The sequence below is a fragment of the Watersipora subatra genome, chromosome 7 (assembly GCF_963576615.1).
Source record: "Watersipora subatra chromosome 7, tzWatSuba1.1, whole genome shotgun sequence".
NCBI classification, from domain to species: Eukaryota; Metazoa; Bryozoa; class Gymnolaemata; order Cheilostomatida; family Watersiporidae; genus Watersipora; species Watersipora subatra.
Window position 1 is genome coordinate 32447200 of NC_088714.1, and position 18572 is coordinate 32465771.

At 35.3% G+C, this 18572-nt stretch overlaps 1 protein-coding gene across 1 annotated transcript in view; it reads left to right on the forward strand.

Annotated features, from left to right (window-relative positions):
• LOC137400688 (uncharacterized) overlaps positions 1-18572 on the forward strand; it is a 46755-nt gene that overhangs the window by 15292 nt on the left and 12891 nt on the right. The window contains exons 6-9 of the mRNA XM_068087019.1: positions 8228-8423; positions 11582-11788; positions 12390-12483; positions 15552-15771. Of these exons, the coding sequence (XP_067943120.1) occupies positions 8228-8423; positions 11582-11788; positions 12390-12483; positions 15552-15771 (717 nt within the window). The remainder of the gene's footprint in view (positions 1-8227; positions 8424-11581; positions 11789-12389; positions 12484-15551; positions 15772-18572) is intronic.

Here is an 18572-nt window from a genome sequence, read left to right on the forward strand (position 1 = left end):
GTACTAGCCTTAGAACTTATTATAGACTGAGCTTTAGAATGATGTTGAGGGCCTTTAAACTATTTTCAGTTATTTGATACTGCAGGGTGTAACAAGCAACCTACTTGTAACCTTGAGACAAGGCATAGGATCATAAAATAAGTGTTGACTTGACCAGTCTTGTTCTTTGATGGTTTTATGCAATGTATACACTTTTTATGTAGCGTTTTTTCCTCAACTTTGCTAACAAATTTAGAGGACCCCTAGTGTTAGGTAATGATACCAAAGTTTCTATAACAAAAACAACTGAAGCTTGCTAGCTTATATCATCTACTAAGGAGTAGTCCGCTTACTACTAATGCTTAGGAGACACAAGAATTTTAAAGATAAAATTGTTTTTCGATTAATTCAAACGAAAAACTATCCCAAGATTCTCAGCTTATATGAAACGTTTTAAGCCAGTGACTTCGTTACAAAGGATTGACAGTTTATTGTTGACAAACTGTATGCAGTATTCAAGTGTTTGTTTCATAACATTGCAGGTAAAGAGCACTTGTCTTAACCTGTCAAAGCTTTCCATTGTATACATAATTAATTACCATTGCTTTGGATATGAGAAGCAAGGAAGAAGTGGTAATCCGAGCTCAAATCAATGTCTTCTATAAACATGTCATAAATCTGACGGTTATCTAAGCAGTTAAGTTTGCCTTCAAGTTGAATTATTAAGGAAAAGTGGAGTAACATTCTATTTTAATACTGCGCTTAGACGCTATAAGTTAAAAACCAATGTAAACACTGGGAATCTGTCAATATTGTCATCTCTGCTATCAGAGGTAAAAAGGAAGGTTTTGGTTTTTCTTGTATAAAGTTTGCTTGTGAGTTTTGAAGCGTTTATAAAATAGGTATAGCAGATAATATTATACATGTATATGTATTTCTATTGCATTAATATTATATACCATAATACCTCTTATTAAACGCCATGGCGTTCTATTTTTCAACCCTTCTTCTATAGTGGCGGTCAATTGGAGGTGGCATTCAAATAGAGGCTGGCAGTCTATTTTTTAAATGGCTTGTCACAATTTTGGAAAGATAAGTTTAGCCCTACTACGGGCGAAGCGAATGTCGCCTATGTTTTGCTCTCTTTTTTTGGTGGAGCAATATTAAACCTTTTGGATGCAATAAATCTGCTAACTTACCTCCAACTTGTCAAAGATCTCTCAATGAATATGCATCGGAAAACTGAAAACTATCTCTACCCGTTGATACCTATTGCTTGCAATTGACCTGCGATGATATTACAGCCTGTGTCCTTCTTTGCAATTTGTTGGCACTTTCAATTTTTATTTCATTCTAAATTTGAAAACATATTTTTATTTCAGAACTATATTTAACAATGTCGCATAAAAGCTCGTTGCACTCACTAATATGTTTTTTACAGTTTGCAGCCAAAACTAGCTTTTTATGCGCAATAGAAGTGGAGTTATGAGCATCGATCCATTGTAAGCTGTGTTAAGATAGCCGCAAGGATGCTATTAAATAACATGCTATAAATCTGTATATTTATAAGTCATACAACAATAATCTATCAAATGATGCAAATATATATTCATGAACAAGTGACATAAATGAGCCATATTTATATTACATGTAGAAACAAAAATTAACGTTTTCAAAACAAAAATATTTCCATCGTTTGCTTGGATAGCTGCGTTCTGATTGTTGCTTTAGGTGGTATGAACATCTTCTAGTTGGCCAAAACCCTCCACAATATCTTCTGGCCTCGACTTTTCTTCTGCACTGCTGAACTAGTCGATATTAGTGTCCAATCAATTTTTGGTGGAACAAAACTTTTACGCGCTGTTTTTTAGCACAAATGCAAAGCGTAAAAGTTTGCTTGCCAACCTTTGGCCCAAAACTTGCAGACCGTTTTTTGTATGCATGTTCTTCGAAGTATTAAAACCGCGTTAAACAAGGAACTACTATTAGCCTGAGACCGTTATTGATTATTTCTATCGTGTTGCTTTCAAAGTTTTAACGAAAAAAATCGAAAAGCTTTGGAGTTGGACAACGAGATATTTAAATGTTATTAATATAAACGATTCATTATTAATACGATTTTGTGGATTTTTTTCTGCTGAACATTTGACATTATGGGTTCATAAAGATAGTCAAACTGGCTGTCAAATAGAGGTGGCGTTCAAATAGAGGATGGTGCTCTATTTTTCAGCCTTTTCCTTGTAGTGGCGGTCAAATAGAGGTGGCGCTCCAATAGGGGTGGCGTTCAATTAGAGGTTTTACGGTATATATGTATTTACTAGCAAACTTGGAACATAACATGAAGTTCTGCAAAACTTTGCTAAGTTTTAAGCAGTAGGCCTATACACAGCTACTGGCGTGTTTTTTTTGTCAGAGCAATTTAATTGCGATCTATTTTTATCTGTTTTAATCTTGAAACATCCTGGCAGTCAGATAACTTCAAATATCAAAAACAATCACAAATGATAGAAAACATCCATACTTTAAAATGAAATATTTTAAAACTTGACGTGAGTAACCCTTTAATGGTTGAAACCAAAAATGGCTCGTTTATATGTAAGTTCTTTTGCTGATAAAGAAATCATAAAATAGGGTTTTCACAAAATGAATTTTGATTTCAAACTCAGTAAATCATTTTCAAAGTCTGTTAATCCTTTTGAGTTAAAGACAGGCCAATATGAGAGAACATATTTTTAATTTAGCCTACATTAGTAAGTTCGAAAATTAAACATGGTGCGTGAAATCACTAATGGAAGAAAACCCTCGTTAGCCACACCAATAACAAACAGCTACTCAAGCTTGAGCCCAACGGCAAGTATTTGCACCAAATAAGTTCAAGCTCATCAACTTGCAAAGAAAATTCTTTCACTATTGCACAATTTAGCAGAGTTATTATTTTTTGTTTTGCTTGATTATTTGTACAGTCCTGTACTGTTTTCATATTTTGTAACTGGGTCAAGCTGCTCAAAAGGCTGTAGCTTTTAACCAAGATCATCGCAAAGGCCATCAATTTGTGTTAATCTCTCATATCAGAATGAAAAATAGTGGTATGACAATAGTGCCTATATACACTATATAATATTTTAAAATGAGCAATTTTTCAAAAACGTTATTGATAAATACATAATTATAGTTATTTTTAAAGGACCAGTTATCAAAAATACCATCAATAAAAACGTGATTCTTTTCAAAGGGTAACAATTTGTAGAGGCTGTCATGAGACCACTAAGTTTAACAGCTGTATGATTCATTTAAAGTTTATAATTGTTTGAAAACAGTAGATGCTGTATCTCGGCTCTCCTGATTACGTCATGATCACACCGGGCAGCGAAATTGGCTCAAGCCCTTAAGCCTTTATTGACTAATATGATACAAAATTCGCTGCATACTCGCTGTACACTGGCAGCGAACATAAGTACAAGTTTATTGTGTAATTGCGTGTAAGCAGAATCAATACAAGTGAGAATGACAACCTAGACTAGGGAAGAGTTGCTTATCATCTCTTTTCTATCCTCTCTCTATCGTCTCTTAGCTTCCTGTGCGAACTTTCCAGCAGACAATAAATTCGTAAGTTTATTTAAAGTTGTTCTAAAACTCAGCTTGTGGATTTCTACTAAACTGTTTTGTATTAAGTTTGAGATATCCATAAAAACGGTATTTATTCCATAAAATGGTGCTTAGAATTTGCGTTAAACAATATATGTATGCATCTTTTGTTTGAAGTTCCAAAGTTGGAAGCTCTGAGATGAACTTAACAGCTGTTGAACAAAATAGGAACATATTATTCTGCATTTGATATCGACTTTAATGTCATGTAAATCATTTTAGTGAACTTTATTGATGGTATTCTTTTTCATTTCATAATATGCAGAGTTTGTAAATGTTGATAAAAAAAACATCAATAGAACAGCCGTAATTTCTTTAACCCAAAAAATTCAGTCAGTTTCTCTCTTACTAGGTTAAGACTTGCCAGCCAGTTGAAATATTCTACTAACTTAATCAATGACTTTATCAGTAAATAGATTTAAGCGGAGATGGAGTTCTGATAAGAAATTTATTTCCAGTTAATCTGTTTTGTTAAGAAATAGATGGATAACCACTTATGCAATTCAGATTGTTAAGAACTAGTCATGCATGCTATAAGACAAACTTCTTGGTCATTGTAAAATGAAAGTCTAAATATGGTTTTGTTTCAAACATTCCTAGGAACTACCTAAAATTTACATAATGAATTCCAATTTACAGCAAATTATAGCCAACTCGTTTACGAGCCTTTGTCATTGCTTTTCATAAAGCAGCAAAGTCAGGACTAGAAGTCTTTGTTTGCTGTCCCGTTATAAGATGTTGTTCGCCGTATAATTACACACTACATGGCAATTTATTGTGTATTAGTTCCATAGCTTCACATAACTTCCAAATTTCTACTTTGTCTCATAGAAAAGGGCTGTGAGTACACCATAATTATACTAGCCAGTAACTCGCTCAATACACGGGTACGCCAAGGGCGTCTGCCGTCCTGCGATATGATTGGATGAGAAAATTATAGCAATGGATCTTGTAATGAGGCAGAAGTGAAAGGCAAGCATTTGCGCTGAAGCGTTGAAAAGAGATAGAAGTAGGACAATATTTTTGATTGGATTCTACCATTATATACTGTATTTCGCTTCTTCTGACATGAACAAACACTGATGAATTAGTAAGTTATTTTTTGTTTAATATTTTAATTGTTACGCTATTATTACTAGTGAGAGATCATCATGCATAATACATATGTGCACAATTATTCTTAGAGGAGGAATGGTGATCGAGTGGTACAGTGAGTGTGCTATCTATGGGAATCTGGATATCTAAGTTTAATTCCAGTGTGGTTCAATCCTTTTTTTTCAATGTTCTTAGCCTGGATTTGGACAAATGGACAGACACGGCTCTTATTATAGTAAAGATTTGCTACTGCAGCTATTTTTATCATACCAACAAAAAAGTTCTTACAGTACGATAAAAAGCTCTCTGTTTGAGTTGGAAGTTTATTGTTGGGCATGTTAGCGTTGAGTCACCTTTTTTTGTCAACTCAAAAATGAGAGACAACCAAAGCAGTATTATGCATTGAACACACATTTTTTGTCGAACAACTGAAAAATCAAGTAGCTCGAGGATATTATAAAAAAATATTTATATGTTGTCATGAGCATTCCGTTGTATGAAGTGTTAATTTCTAACCTTTCTGTACTTTTGGCAGTAGATGAAATTGTGCTACAGGATTGGCACAATTGGCTAGCCAAATGTATATTATTATTAAGACGGTAGCATATGTTGAGCTGTGAAGAAATGTCACATCGTTTAATTGCGGGAGAGTTAATTACGAGTCAATAAGCTGCTTGAATTCATAACAAAAAGGTAAAGCACTTAGTAATATCCCGTAAATGTGTCACGTTTTAATTACTCATAAAACCTGATAGTCAGCTACGAGCCCTCTGCCACCGATATGTTTATTCAACTCATTCAGATGTCATCATTACATGTTTTGAATATTTGTGTCCCTGAGACAGCACTTCAGTGCCAGCCTCCTGATTTGAGACAGCACTTCGGTGTCAGTCACATGATCCAAATAGCATTTTGCTGTCGGCCTCTTGAGCTGAAACAACATTTTGTGTCAAGTTCATGATCTCACACAGCATTTTAGTCTGTCTTAAGATCTCAGACAACACTTTACTGTTAGCCCCCCCCTTGGTGTGCAGAAGCATCTCAGTGTCAGACCGTGATTTGAGAATATTTTTTGAAGCTAGATACATTTCTCTTTGCTAAAACACAACCATTTCGGAATAAATCAAAAATGTTTTTCTACATAAAACCATATAAAGATAATTCTGTCTTAACAGTCAATTAGTCATACAACATTTTTAATTGAATTTCAGGCAGTGACCTAGTCTGGCAGTTGGCCTGTGGTCCTGTCCATGGCTTGTCTTCAAAATGCCTTTAAAGCCATCCTAACTTTTTTAAAAATTTTAAAGAAATTTTGAAAATTTTTAATTTGTTGAAAAAACAACTAGGCTGCTATTGATGCTGTTTTCTTTCACAAGTAGCTTCAAGTATAGCAGTTGAATTGTTTATTTACAGAGACCGTCATTGTGTCTGCGTTCTGTGTTATGGTAATTTTTGAGCCGAGTTCTTGCAATCAGTTTCAATGTTAAAAGCTAGAAATCTGAGACTGATGCCTCATACCTAAAGTAAACTTTCAAGTTATATATTTATATAGACTACAAAAAGTCTCATTGATTAACATAACAATGGTTTTTGTTCCTCTTCACCTCGCTGTCAATTATGTGTTGAACTCCGTAAACTTGTAGTAAACTTTTGAATTTAAAAGGCAGTAAACGGTTAACTGGCTAGACAGTTATTTATATGAATGTTGATGTTGAAATCTCAATGGATCCTAAATTTAGTGTAGAAATGTGTGCGTTGGATTGTTAACGATTGCAAAGCCACACAACTCCTTGTCTTCTTTACAAGATGAAGTAAATATTTAACGAAGGTTGTAAAGTTAAGCAGGAAATCTTTAAGCCACAACAGTTGAAACATAAAGCTCTGTTAAGGATGAACTTTGACAAAGCTTTAGTAGATTTTATCAAAAAGTATCAGTATTTTTCTATCATTAGTGATAGTTTTTGATGTTTGAGTTGTTCCGACTGTCAGGATGTTTCAAGGTTGAAATCGACAAAACTTGATCATGGTTAAAATGCTCAGAAGAAGAATATGAGCCAAAATGACATCACTAGTTTCTCGGCTGCCTGTCTTTTTTGTTATTGATAGCGGCTATCACATTTTCACCATGATCAGGTTTTGTTGATTTTAATCTTAAAGCATTCTGGATGTCAGATCATCTCAAACATCAAAACAATCGCAAACAAAAAAAACCGATACTTTTTGATAAAATATATGAAATTTTTGTGGAAGCTCATCGTTAAACTTGTCACCACAACGCAGAACACAAATCCATTTTCAAAATCTATTTGACTATGGTACGCCATCAACTGATAATGAAGGTTTAATGATGGTAGTTTGATGTTTAATAAGATCAAAGGCACTCTGTCACAAGCAATCATACCTACTTCGCTGAGACAATCAGAGTTGATTGAGGAATCTTGATGCTTTCTGCGTAATCTGCTGTGTCATTATTGCAGCAGTGATGGTAGCAACAGCATTCATCTTTGTTTGTATTATTAGGGTAACCATTCAATGCCTTTCCTCGGTCTTTATTGACCTGGTTCAATGTCGTCATCTCAAAGTTATAAAATATGGATATCAAAAAGTTAACAAAAATTAAGTGTTAACCACCATCTGTAAGCCGCTGTTGCTGTACACTGTTGTTGTACGCTAATTACAGAGGCTGGGGATGAAATGATCAGCGGCTGTCGATGACCAAATTTATGTCGGTCTAGCAGAAAATCGATTTGTCTAAAACATAAAACTACAATTTGTTTCAGTTGGTCTATAAAACTTCATAAGACTGGTGTATTTACTTGGCACCATGATGTCTCACCGTAAGTAGTGAGGAATGCTGAAGTAACAATTTTAGAGGCCATGAGAGAGCTGGGTTGTGCCCTGGGTTGTGCCCGGTAGCATAGTTTCATAATTGTTAAAATACTGCTTTTTTATTTTGCTCTTTATTTGTAAGTTATGTAATATGGAGTTATTACTCTTCATATTTATTACAGTGGTATATTTACGGTTTAGCTATGTCTGAGGTTATTTTTCATAGCCAATTTGGTTTCATGAGTCCATGTTTTAGGAATTTCTTTTGTTAGAGATATTAGTTTACAGCTGTATCTTTGCCGGTATCAGGATATATCAACGTTTTTGTAATGAACAGTGGCTTTATGAGAAAAAATGAAGCTTTATAGTACAACCACAGGTATTACATATGACATTATGAGAAGCCGTATGACATTATGAGAAGCCGGGTTCAGCTACAGCCCCTTCCCCTTGCAACACTTGTAGCATCAATGAATTTAACTGTATTTTATTCTGATGGTCAGCTACTATGTTTGTATTGATATTGGTCCGGCTGATTGGAGTGTCTGTTTATGCTGTCAGTATTTCGACATCATCAAACTTAGAACCAAACCTGAGCAATTTGCCAAAAACATTATTATTTTTATGAGTCTTACACCTGCTAGGTTGCTTGACATTAAAATATTCTCATGCATTGTAGCACTTCTTCTGCTCCCGAGATGAATTCCATACCTGTCACAACCCGATCTCTCTCACGCAAGAAGAAACAGAAAGGAACTATGGATAATGGCGTCCGGTTCAAAACCAACTATTCGTCTGCATTAAGGATGGGCCTTCCTCCCTGCCCGCAAGTAACAAACACAGTCTTGGAACAAGGAAGTTCTGCTTTAAGCAAGGTGAAATAATTTCTAATTAGCAAACTTATTTCATGATTTTCAAACTGCAAATGTCACTTATTACAGTTGAGCTGACTAAATTGTTCAATGAAGTTTTAGCGAAAAAACGTTGATATATTCGAAAATCGGCAAAGATCAGGCTATAAACTAACATTGCTCTAGCCAAGTTCACTAACACATGGGCTCATTAAAAAGTTGGCTTTGACGAACAACCTCAAACATAGCTAAAACATAATTATATCATTGTAAAGCAATAAATATAGTAAGTAAAAGTTTTAAGTCACAAAACTAGCAAACAAAAAACAAAATAAAAATGCAGTATTTTAGCAATTATGAAACCGTGCTACCGGGCACAACCCAGCTCTCGCATGGCCTCTAAAATTCTTACTTCAGCATTCCTCACTACTTACGGTGAGACATCATGGTGCCAAGTAAATAGACCAGTCTTATGAAGTTTTATATACCAACTGAAACTAGTTTTATGTTTTAGACAAATAGATTTTCTTGTAGACCGACATAAGATATAAGTTAGAGACAAATTATTTCTAAAAAGACTCAGCTTACAAAAATCCCCAAAAGATGATTTTATCTTGTGAGTATGATCTGAAGTCAATTATATGTAGAGTTTTGTGTGTTATGATATGTAAGTGTAGTAAGTTTTCATAGCAGCTGGTACGTGGCGCCGCGATGTATAGACTAGTCAGCGTGTCCCAGCATGCATACTGGTGACTAACCGTTTGGCAACAAATTATCATTTCGTAGCATCTGTGGTCTGATACGCAAAACTTGACATCACCAGCGGGTGGGTGCATTCCACTAACGCCCGGCATTGTCATACCATAAACACAGCATTGTTATGGGAACCCCAGGTTCATGGACTAGATTTGTGAGAAGCTAAGTGAATCTGAGGCTATATATAAATACCGAGATAATTTAAACAAAAGTTATTTGCGTTCTGCAGCAAATAAATAGTCTTTATGCTAATTGCATTTTAATGTAGAACACCCGGACAAAAGCATTGGGTAGTTGGCTCAAAACACTGTTTTTTTTCTCTGCTAGATTCACTTGTCTAGAAAGATGTTTTTTATGCTTGTATCACATTCTTTTGTTAGTACCATTTAATAACTAGCAAGGTTTTAGTGTTTGAGACATACATGTACAATTGGTTGGAAGTGCCCCTCCAGAGCTGTCATGTAGGCAAGCAGATGGAATATACCGTATCATCTCTATCGGTTTGCTGGTTACTCGTGTCTTTATTAAATCACCCTTGAGCAGGCCATGAGCTTTATTTGATTAGAAGTAATTAGTGGTAAGGGGCAGCGTAGCGATCTTGCTACAAGCCTTAACCGCTTGTAGGCAGCTATTGTTCATGAGGTCACAAAAGCCATTGAGAAGGGAGCATAACAGGTTTCTGCATGAAAAATTCAATGACGCCGTTTTTTTATTTGGTTTTAGAACCACGCACATCTGGTACATTAAAACCCAGAGTTGATGAGATACGATGAGCAAGAGGAACTTTTTTCCTTCATGCAAACATTGTTAGAGTTTTCAGATAAGAAATTAGAAATAAAGCAATGTAATATGATGGCTCACACATAAAAATTAAAGGCCTATTTGTGAGATTAGTATAAAATTAAGTTGAATAAAAATATCCATAGGTAATTAACACATGGCTGGTAGAAAAAGACTGCTGTTGACTGGGTGATAGGCGTTTGTTATAATTGCTGGCGCTTTTCTTCTTAACAACGTTTCAAACAGAAGTTTATAATAACATGTGAATGTGGTGAAGGTTTTTGTTCATTGGTTAATAAATAAGATGATAACATCTTAAATATATAAATAACACTAGCTCATAAAATTACGGTAACCCACCTTTACTGCAAAACTCAGGTTTATATTATATTCAGGAAACTTTTTCTTATCAGCTATGTATTGTCAATAGACATAAATGGCATAGAATTGAAATCAATACTCATAAAAAATTTGGAAGCTACAGTAGGCAACTGAAATATGAACATTATGGTGATATGACATCACAATAAATAACCAATCAAACGTTAGCTTTGCTAAAATAAACTTCATTTTCAATTATGGCTTTCTTCACAATTGAATAACGTCGGTACATTTTAATAATAGTTTTTGGGTTCTGGCTTCAGTCGCGGGTCATGAATTTCTTAGATTAAGTGGAGTAAACTTTTAAAGTTGAAAAAATGTCCAGTTATTTTATGTAAAGTGGCATGCGACTATTTCTAGCTACCTATTTATAGCTACAAAAATAGACAAATTCGTCGTGCACCTACGCATTGTCCAGTATCATCGGAAGCTGGAATCCTTGTGATATTCAAAGGACACATCTAGTAGTGAATTGTTGTTGGTGTTTGAACTTTGGGCTGTTTCCTGTTTATTATAAGATTACAATGAAGCATTTATTCAGTGATTTCCTTGTTGTCAGTCGACACACAGAGACAGTGCTCCGCACTCTCCCATGAGAGTTAGTAGAATCAGGACTCCATTAGTCCCTCGGAAGGCCCTATAAACGCGTTTATTGATAAACCGAGGATAAAAGTTTCTTTCTTAGCTTGTGGACGCATATGGAACTGTTTGTAAATTGTATTGATGTAAGATGAACAATATGAGCAGCAGCTTGATGCCCTTTTTAGCCGCGATTACTAGCTTATGTTACTCGAGTTATTAGATAACAGATGTGAAGTCTTTCAAGGGCATGTTCTCAATCACTATTCAGCTATTGATTGAATTTTGTTAAAAATGATAAAACCTAACAACATAGATTTCTGAGCTTCAAAGAGTGTTGGCACAATTTGAAAAGAGGAGAGAGTAACTCCTTCCGAGTAATCAGTAAAAAATATATGCGCTGCAATTCGGACAGAGCAAGATTGTAGTATCACTTGTTTATAAAGTTGTATCGTTTTCATCTAAAGGTTTAATTGCTTTGGTATGTTTTTGACATGCTTTTTGAGTATCAGGATTCAAAAAACATCAATATGACAGGCACGTGTCCTAAATTGTTTCTATTAGCGAGTATACAAGATGTACTAATTTAGTAATTCATATTCCGAAACACAATATCCTTGTGATTCTGAGTGCACTGACCTACACACTCTGATATATTAGTACAATTTCAGAACTTTCTACTTCAGGTTACCGTTGCTGTACGTTTGAAACAGCAAGCAGATACAGCAGGGAATGCTGCCAGTTCGTATGTCACGGCTGACTCTACAAGAGGTCAGCTAATTCTGCGAGACCCAAGCAATGAATCAAACATGGCACCTAGTTGCAGACGCCAGCTCGCTGCAGTGCCCAAGTTCTTTGCTTTCGACACAGTGTTTGGAGCTGATGCTATGCAGGTAGGAGCTGTCAGCAATTAGTGACTCATTTTGGGTACGCAGAAAGTTAACAATGCTGCCATTCTAGTAATAGATAGTTCGGGAACACTGTTTAAAACTACATGAACACTTTTTTGATTATGTTGAGTCAACTCACGAACAAATCCATGAAGATATTGTTAGCATCAAATAAAAGTTCAATTACTGTAGCATAGAATATTAAAAGATATTTAAATATTTTCAACCACGGGCTTATCTGATGCATTGCCACACATGCGTTTATTCACTGTCAATGGATCCAATCGTCTCGACTAAACTGTACCTTTGTAAACTCTAGCCATAAAACGACAGTTTTAAACTACGAGGTCATTTGTGTGTTAGAAACTGCTGAAGCATAAGATTATATACAACATAATGTGACCATGTGCATAACAATACTGGTAATTGCTAATTAAAAGCAGCAATTGAAAATTGGGTTAAAATAATCTAAAACTGAAATTGTCGAAGTTCTTCTAACAGTATAAACCGGAAGGTTTGCTATAACACCACCAGCAAAAGATGGAAGGAAGTGGTAAATGACTGAGTGGTATAGCTCCAATTATGACACGGAATTATATTTCAGATGCTTGTTTGTAAGGACACAGTGCTAGACATCCTCCAGTCTGTGTTACAAGGCTCTGATGGTTGCGTGATCAGCTTTGGACAGTCAAAGACAGGTAAGAAGTAAAGAGCATGCATCGCCAGTGTAAATTGACAAGGTTTGAGTTTTCTACCACAAATGTGGCAACATCTGAAACTTGAAATGTTTTTTTTCTTTTCAGGTTTTATATGTTTGTATTGAACGATCATATTTGTTGCATTCTACATATATGTAGCATTTGCTATAAAGCTTTTAGTAACACAAGTAGTAGAATGTATTAACATTAACTGCTTTGTAATTTTAAAGGAAGACTTACTTGTGTAGTGACAAGACAGCTAAACCTCTGCGTACAAAATGAATTCATTTCGAGATCATTTGCCTGGTTTGTTAAGACGTCATATTTTGAAACAAGTATTTCTAAAATTCGTTTAATTCCACAGTTAAAAAACCTTATACAACTCTGCCGGTAATTATACAGAGATCAGTATAAAAGATGCACTATATTAAACTATGTAAAAAGCTGACATAAGCAGCTAAATTATGTGTCAAAAACTAAATTGATGAAATTTTAATCAAATGAAGAAAGTTGTTAACTGTTGGTGTCCTTTGCAGTCACTCGAAGGGAATAGCACTGCTTAGTCATTCATAGCTTCAGAGGTAAAGGTGAAGATGGAGATATGACATGTAACTTACTCAAACTTAGATTAGGTGACAGTTGAACGAACTTAATTATTAGTTTACACAAACCTTTAATAGATTTTATCAGAAAACATTATTATTATTTATCATTTGTGATTATTTTTTTATGTTTGAGGTGATCTGATTGCCAGGATGTTTCAAAATTAAAATCAACAAAACTTGGTCATAGTTAAAATACCTGGATTCAAGAAAGTAAGATTTTGATGTCTGTAGTTGCACAGAGAATAGAAATATGCAACACTGCAACTTGAACCTGATGGCCAACATCAGCTATGAGAAAGACAGTCAGCCAAGCAACTAGTGATGTCATTTCGGCACGTATTGTCCTTTTGAGCATTTTAACCGCGATGAGGTTTTGTAGATTTTCATCTTAAAACGTTCTGGCAGTCAGGATCACCTCAAACATCAAAAACAAACGCAAATAATAAAAAATATTTGTTCTTTTTAATAAAATCTACTAAAATTTTGTGTAAGTTCATCTTGAACTTACATATTTTAATCATTTATATGTTTTTTCATTTTCAATTTTCACTTGTCTTTCTATTTTCACTTTAAAAACTGAGAACTGAACAAAGTTGAAAATGACTTCAGGTGTAGAATGACTTATTTGTTAGAAGTAGTAGGCAATCAAAAGTAGAGGTTTGACTGTATCACACAAGGGAGACAGCACTAAAACATTTACACGCTGTCATACACTCTTTCCATTTTTCGGATGGCGAGGCTTTGGAATTGTGCACACCTGAAGTTACCCTGTGATAAGTGCGTTTATGGACGTTTAAATTTTGAGGATTAACGCAGTCGCTTTGTTAAAAAAGTAAGGAATTCGACGAAAGAGGTCATAGTGATGCACTCCTGTCTCGCTTAGCAGCCGCTTTCGAAATCGAAACGACTAATGTGTGGAAGATGTTAAAAATGGAGTTGCTCGCGGGGCATTTTTTCGCACATCATTCTCAAGTGCCCGTTTCCAATTTTCGCAAGTGTGAAACATTCAGTAAAACTCGCGAGTAACAAAAACTCGCGAGTAAGTTGACTCACGAGTTTTTATTGTTTCTATCTTGCGGATGACAAAAACTAGCGAAATAATGGGTCATGGAAACAGTGATGGTAGACCGGAGTATATTGCACCGCTGTACAATACTCTTAACGCCGCCCCGATAATGGCTAAATTAGCCTTTCTCCAATGCGTTTAGTTCTAAATTGACACTAACTAATTCATAGCATATTTTCTAGTAGGATTAATTACGGCTATAAATGTTGTTATAACAAGTGTGTTGTGTTTTCAGTTGAAGTAAATTCAATTAGCCTGACTATACGCCTTAATCAAGCTGGCCTAGTAAATGCTACTTCAGCTGCCAATCAAACTAATTTCACAATTTTGGGCTATACGGTTACATACTCAGATATAAAATAATGAGTTAATTGGGGCGCAGTTGCTACATAACATTCGAGTAAATTCTGACTGCTCACGGTGGAATACTGTATGGAAGAACAGCTGATGCCAAAAGTGACATGCGCGGTGTGTTGCAGCCGCTAATCAGTATCGCTGCCTGACAGCTATTTCTGTCACTCTTTATTTCTTTTAGCAAGTGCTGCTTGGGGGAGGGGAGAGTGTGAAACAGCGTCTAAAACTTTTTTATTTAGCGACTCGCAGTAAACCTGGCGACGCCTGGGATTTCTTTTGTTTAATCAGATAGCCACAGATGGGTGTTTAAGAGGCTGGTTTTCAGTTATCAGACGGAGTTTTGAGACCATCTATTTTTTTGCAATCTGACAGAAGGAATGGAGCATATGCGTTTGAAGTTTCATCAAAATCAGCCCAAAGATATGGAAATGCATAGCGTTTGCGCGGACCAACAGACACGCAGTATAGAGATGGAGATGACCCATTTTTCAAGTTGCCAGGTTTTGGCTAAACCTTTAAAAAATCTCACTTTATCTCTCAGAGACTTGTAATTCTCCAAGATATTTACAAAAATTCATATAAATTTTAGCAATTCCACAAAGTTTGTGGTGTTTGCTTCATGTGCTGATAAAAAGATCACTAAAGTGGGTCCCTTTAACAGCCCCAAATTCACATTCGACGAGAAATCTCAGCTATTTGTGGTAAGAAAAATCAAGATTAAAAATAAGTTTACAGTTGATAGTAATCTATTACATAATATATCATAAATATATTTAAAAATCTCTAAAACATTGAATCTCTAAAAATCTCTTGACATTAAACTGTTTTATTATAAGATCATATATGACCTGATAACTTCTAGCGGAAGTAGCTGCCAATTGCATTAGTGGTAAGATGATTTGAACTTTAAATTATTATCAGAGATCAAAGAGTTGATTTAATGTTTCCATAAATTGCTTTCCCAGAAATTCTCTGAAATATTTGCAATTTTTTTCTACTCACATTAAGCTGTCAGAATTTAATTGTTATATCTATTCATTCAGGAAAATCACGTAGCCTAATAGGAGATGACTCATCTTGCGCTGACTTTGGCATTATTCCTGCTGCCATTTCATGGCTCTATCAGATGATAGAACAACAGAAAACAAAAACAGGGGCTCGGTTCTCTGTTCGCATATCAGCTTTAGAGATAAGAGGAAAGGATGAAGAACTCACTGATCTGCTAGCACATTGTAATTCAGGTAAGAATTTTCGTGGGAAAAGGTGTTAAGCTTGTTGCTCAGTTTAAAATAAATCATGTTTGACATATCAGTAGCTGCATAGTGCACCCAACTCTTCAGTTTCAGGGGGTGTAACAAATAAACACTGTTTACTTATCAGGATTTATAATAATGGCAAAAAGCACCTGTTCCTATCAGTCTATCCGATGATTAAAGCACCTGCTTCTGCCAGTCTACGCCAAGATAGCAAAGCTTGACTAAAAAACAACTTTCAATTACCAAACTCGAATATGTGTTTGTCCTACAAGCTGTAATGACACATCTAAAATGAGAATGATACTAAAACATAAATTTGATATCTTGACTGTATCTTTCACTCAACAAACAAACCCTTGTGAGAGAGCCTAACAGGAATCAATGTGGTTCGTAATCCATTTCAGAAATTACCTATCCTATAAAAACAGCAAAGCAGCGTTCCGCTTGTTGGTCGTTTATCATTTATGATATCTCTACATCTTTGCTCGAGTTGGAAGTATGAAAATTCAACTGTGTTTATTTTTGTTTTATCCCCCATATCAATTACCTTACTTTTTCTTAGTGAATGTTTACGGGTTGCAGCAGACGCTATTGATTATGATATAATGCTTAGTAATTACATATCAGATTTTGATAAGAAAATGAAGCTAGTTAAAGAAAGCTTATGGACATTGTTGATGGAATGAGATTTACTACTAATACCTATAGATAATTAGGACAGCTCGCGTAGTAGATAGCTTTTACAGCCCTGTCACATGTAATTAGCTTGAAAACTTGGAGCAATAAAATCCCACATGGGAAGGCTCTTCTTCTTTGTATTCAGCTGTGTGAGAAATGGCGGAGAAAAATAGCTAGTGGAAGCTACTATTAAACGCTATAAGGGACTATTTACAGGGTAGCTTACTCGAACCATTCATCATTTTTTAATACATTTAAATTGCTTAACAATGTGGCAGTATGACAAATTAAAATGTATTTGACTTGGATTACTATGGCAATAAGTAATATCGTTTATTTGCTTTCTATAAAGCATAGAGCTACCATCATTTATATACTGTAGATGTGAAGTCAAGTTATTTTTAAGAAATTTTTGGTATTTAGAAGTTTGCATAAAATATATTCAACGATCTGTTTACTTATTCAGCTGGAAATCTCACAAGCAAATGGTTTTATTATAGTTACGTATTTGCTATTTGGATGCAGGGCTAAATTAGATGCCCCAGTATGCAACTTTTGCTGTTCTAGTGGAACATCACATAGAAATTGGTATAGACATCGATACTTGCAGTTAACATAATGTAAACTTGAAAAAATACACACACACGCTTACTTTTAAAATAATATGACATGTGAACAGACAACTCCGATATTGAGATCTGAAAGTTCTGGAACACGCTGCGTTACTAATAAGCAGGCTGTAGTCATTCTCTCATGTTCGCTATTCGGAGAGTTTACTGAGTGCGAAATGCTGAAAATATTGTTTTGTTACACTTTTTGGCCAATGAGGCTACAATAGCTAATGTTTGGTTTTCAACTATAATCCTCTATAAATCCTATAATCTAACTATAATCCTCTATAATTCAAATTGGTACACATGCTAAGGTTTTTATTTACTGCAACAGGCGATGCGCTTAAAAATGTGTTTCTTTATGACATCATAACTAAACGTAATAGTTTTGTGTTTGTTAAGGATCTTTTTAGTGGATTTATTATATTACTACCATGAACCATTTGACAATAAACTTATTGCCGCACACCAAAGTTATGAGCTGAATGTTGAAGCTTTTTTAATTAGTTCATTTTATAGGTCAATATATAATTTATGAGCTACTGTTGCAAACTCACAATTCATGTCAAAGGCTGGTGCCAAATAAGTGATAAATGTTACCAGAATAAATCATTGCTTGTGGATCTAGGGCTTCACAGGGCACGTAGAACCCCACCCATACCATCAATAGTAAACTTTATTATCTTCACTTCCCTCCATAATGATACATAATGAGCGCATGTGTTTACACTTAGAACTGAACAGTCTCGGAACCTGATTAGCTGGTAGAAAGACAGCATCAAGCCATCTAAGAAAGTATAGCGAAGAACATTTCCAGATTGCGACACACGCTTGTCAAATTAATTAGTTGGGTGCATGCTGGCTGCCGAGGTCAGAGTCAGCAGTTGGTTGTTGAGTAGTAAATCACGTCAGATGCTAACATTATGACATTTATATGAGTTCAATTTAGACAGCAGAGCAAATGCTCCACAGATCATCTGTCTCAGCTCTCCAACTGTTTACGTTAGTCCGAAATTCGTAGCCCTGTTTTTTCACAGCCACACCCTAGATTCTGCACGTACGCTGACTTTGTGCGGATCTGGAGTTGTGCACACATTGAGTTACTGCGCAGTAAGTGTTTCAATGGACACTGGCGTGTTGCAGATTAACAGGATTAACACACGGATTAACACTAGCGCTTTGCTCGAAAAGACAAGTAATTCTATGCGAGAAGTCATAGCGGCCCACCCCTGTCTTGCGTAGCAGCACTCTTTCAAAATAGGAACGACCAAAGTGTGGAAAATGTTTAAAATGGAATAGCTTGGGCAGAATGTTTCTGCGCATCGTTCATAAGTGTCATTTTCATCTTTCACAAGCATAAAACATTTAATTAAAACTTGCAAGTAATAAAACTCACTTAACTTGTGGGATTTTTGCTATTTCCATCTTTCAGACGATGCAAACCTGCTGATTAACAGCGTCGTATAAACTTCATATCAACGTATATAACGTCGTATCAACTTTGTTCGTTTAGATAAGG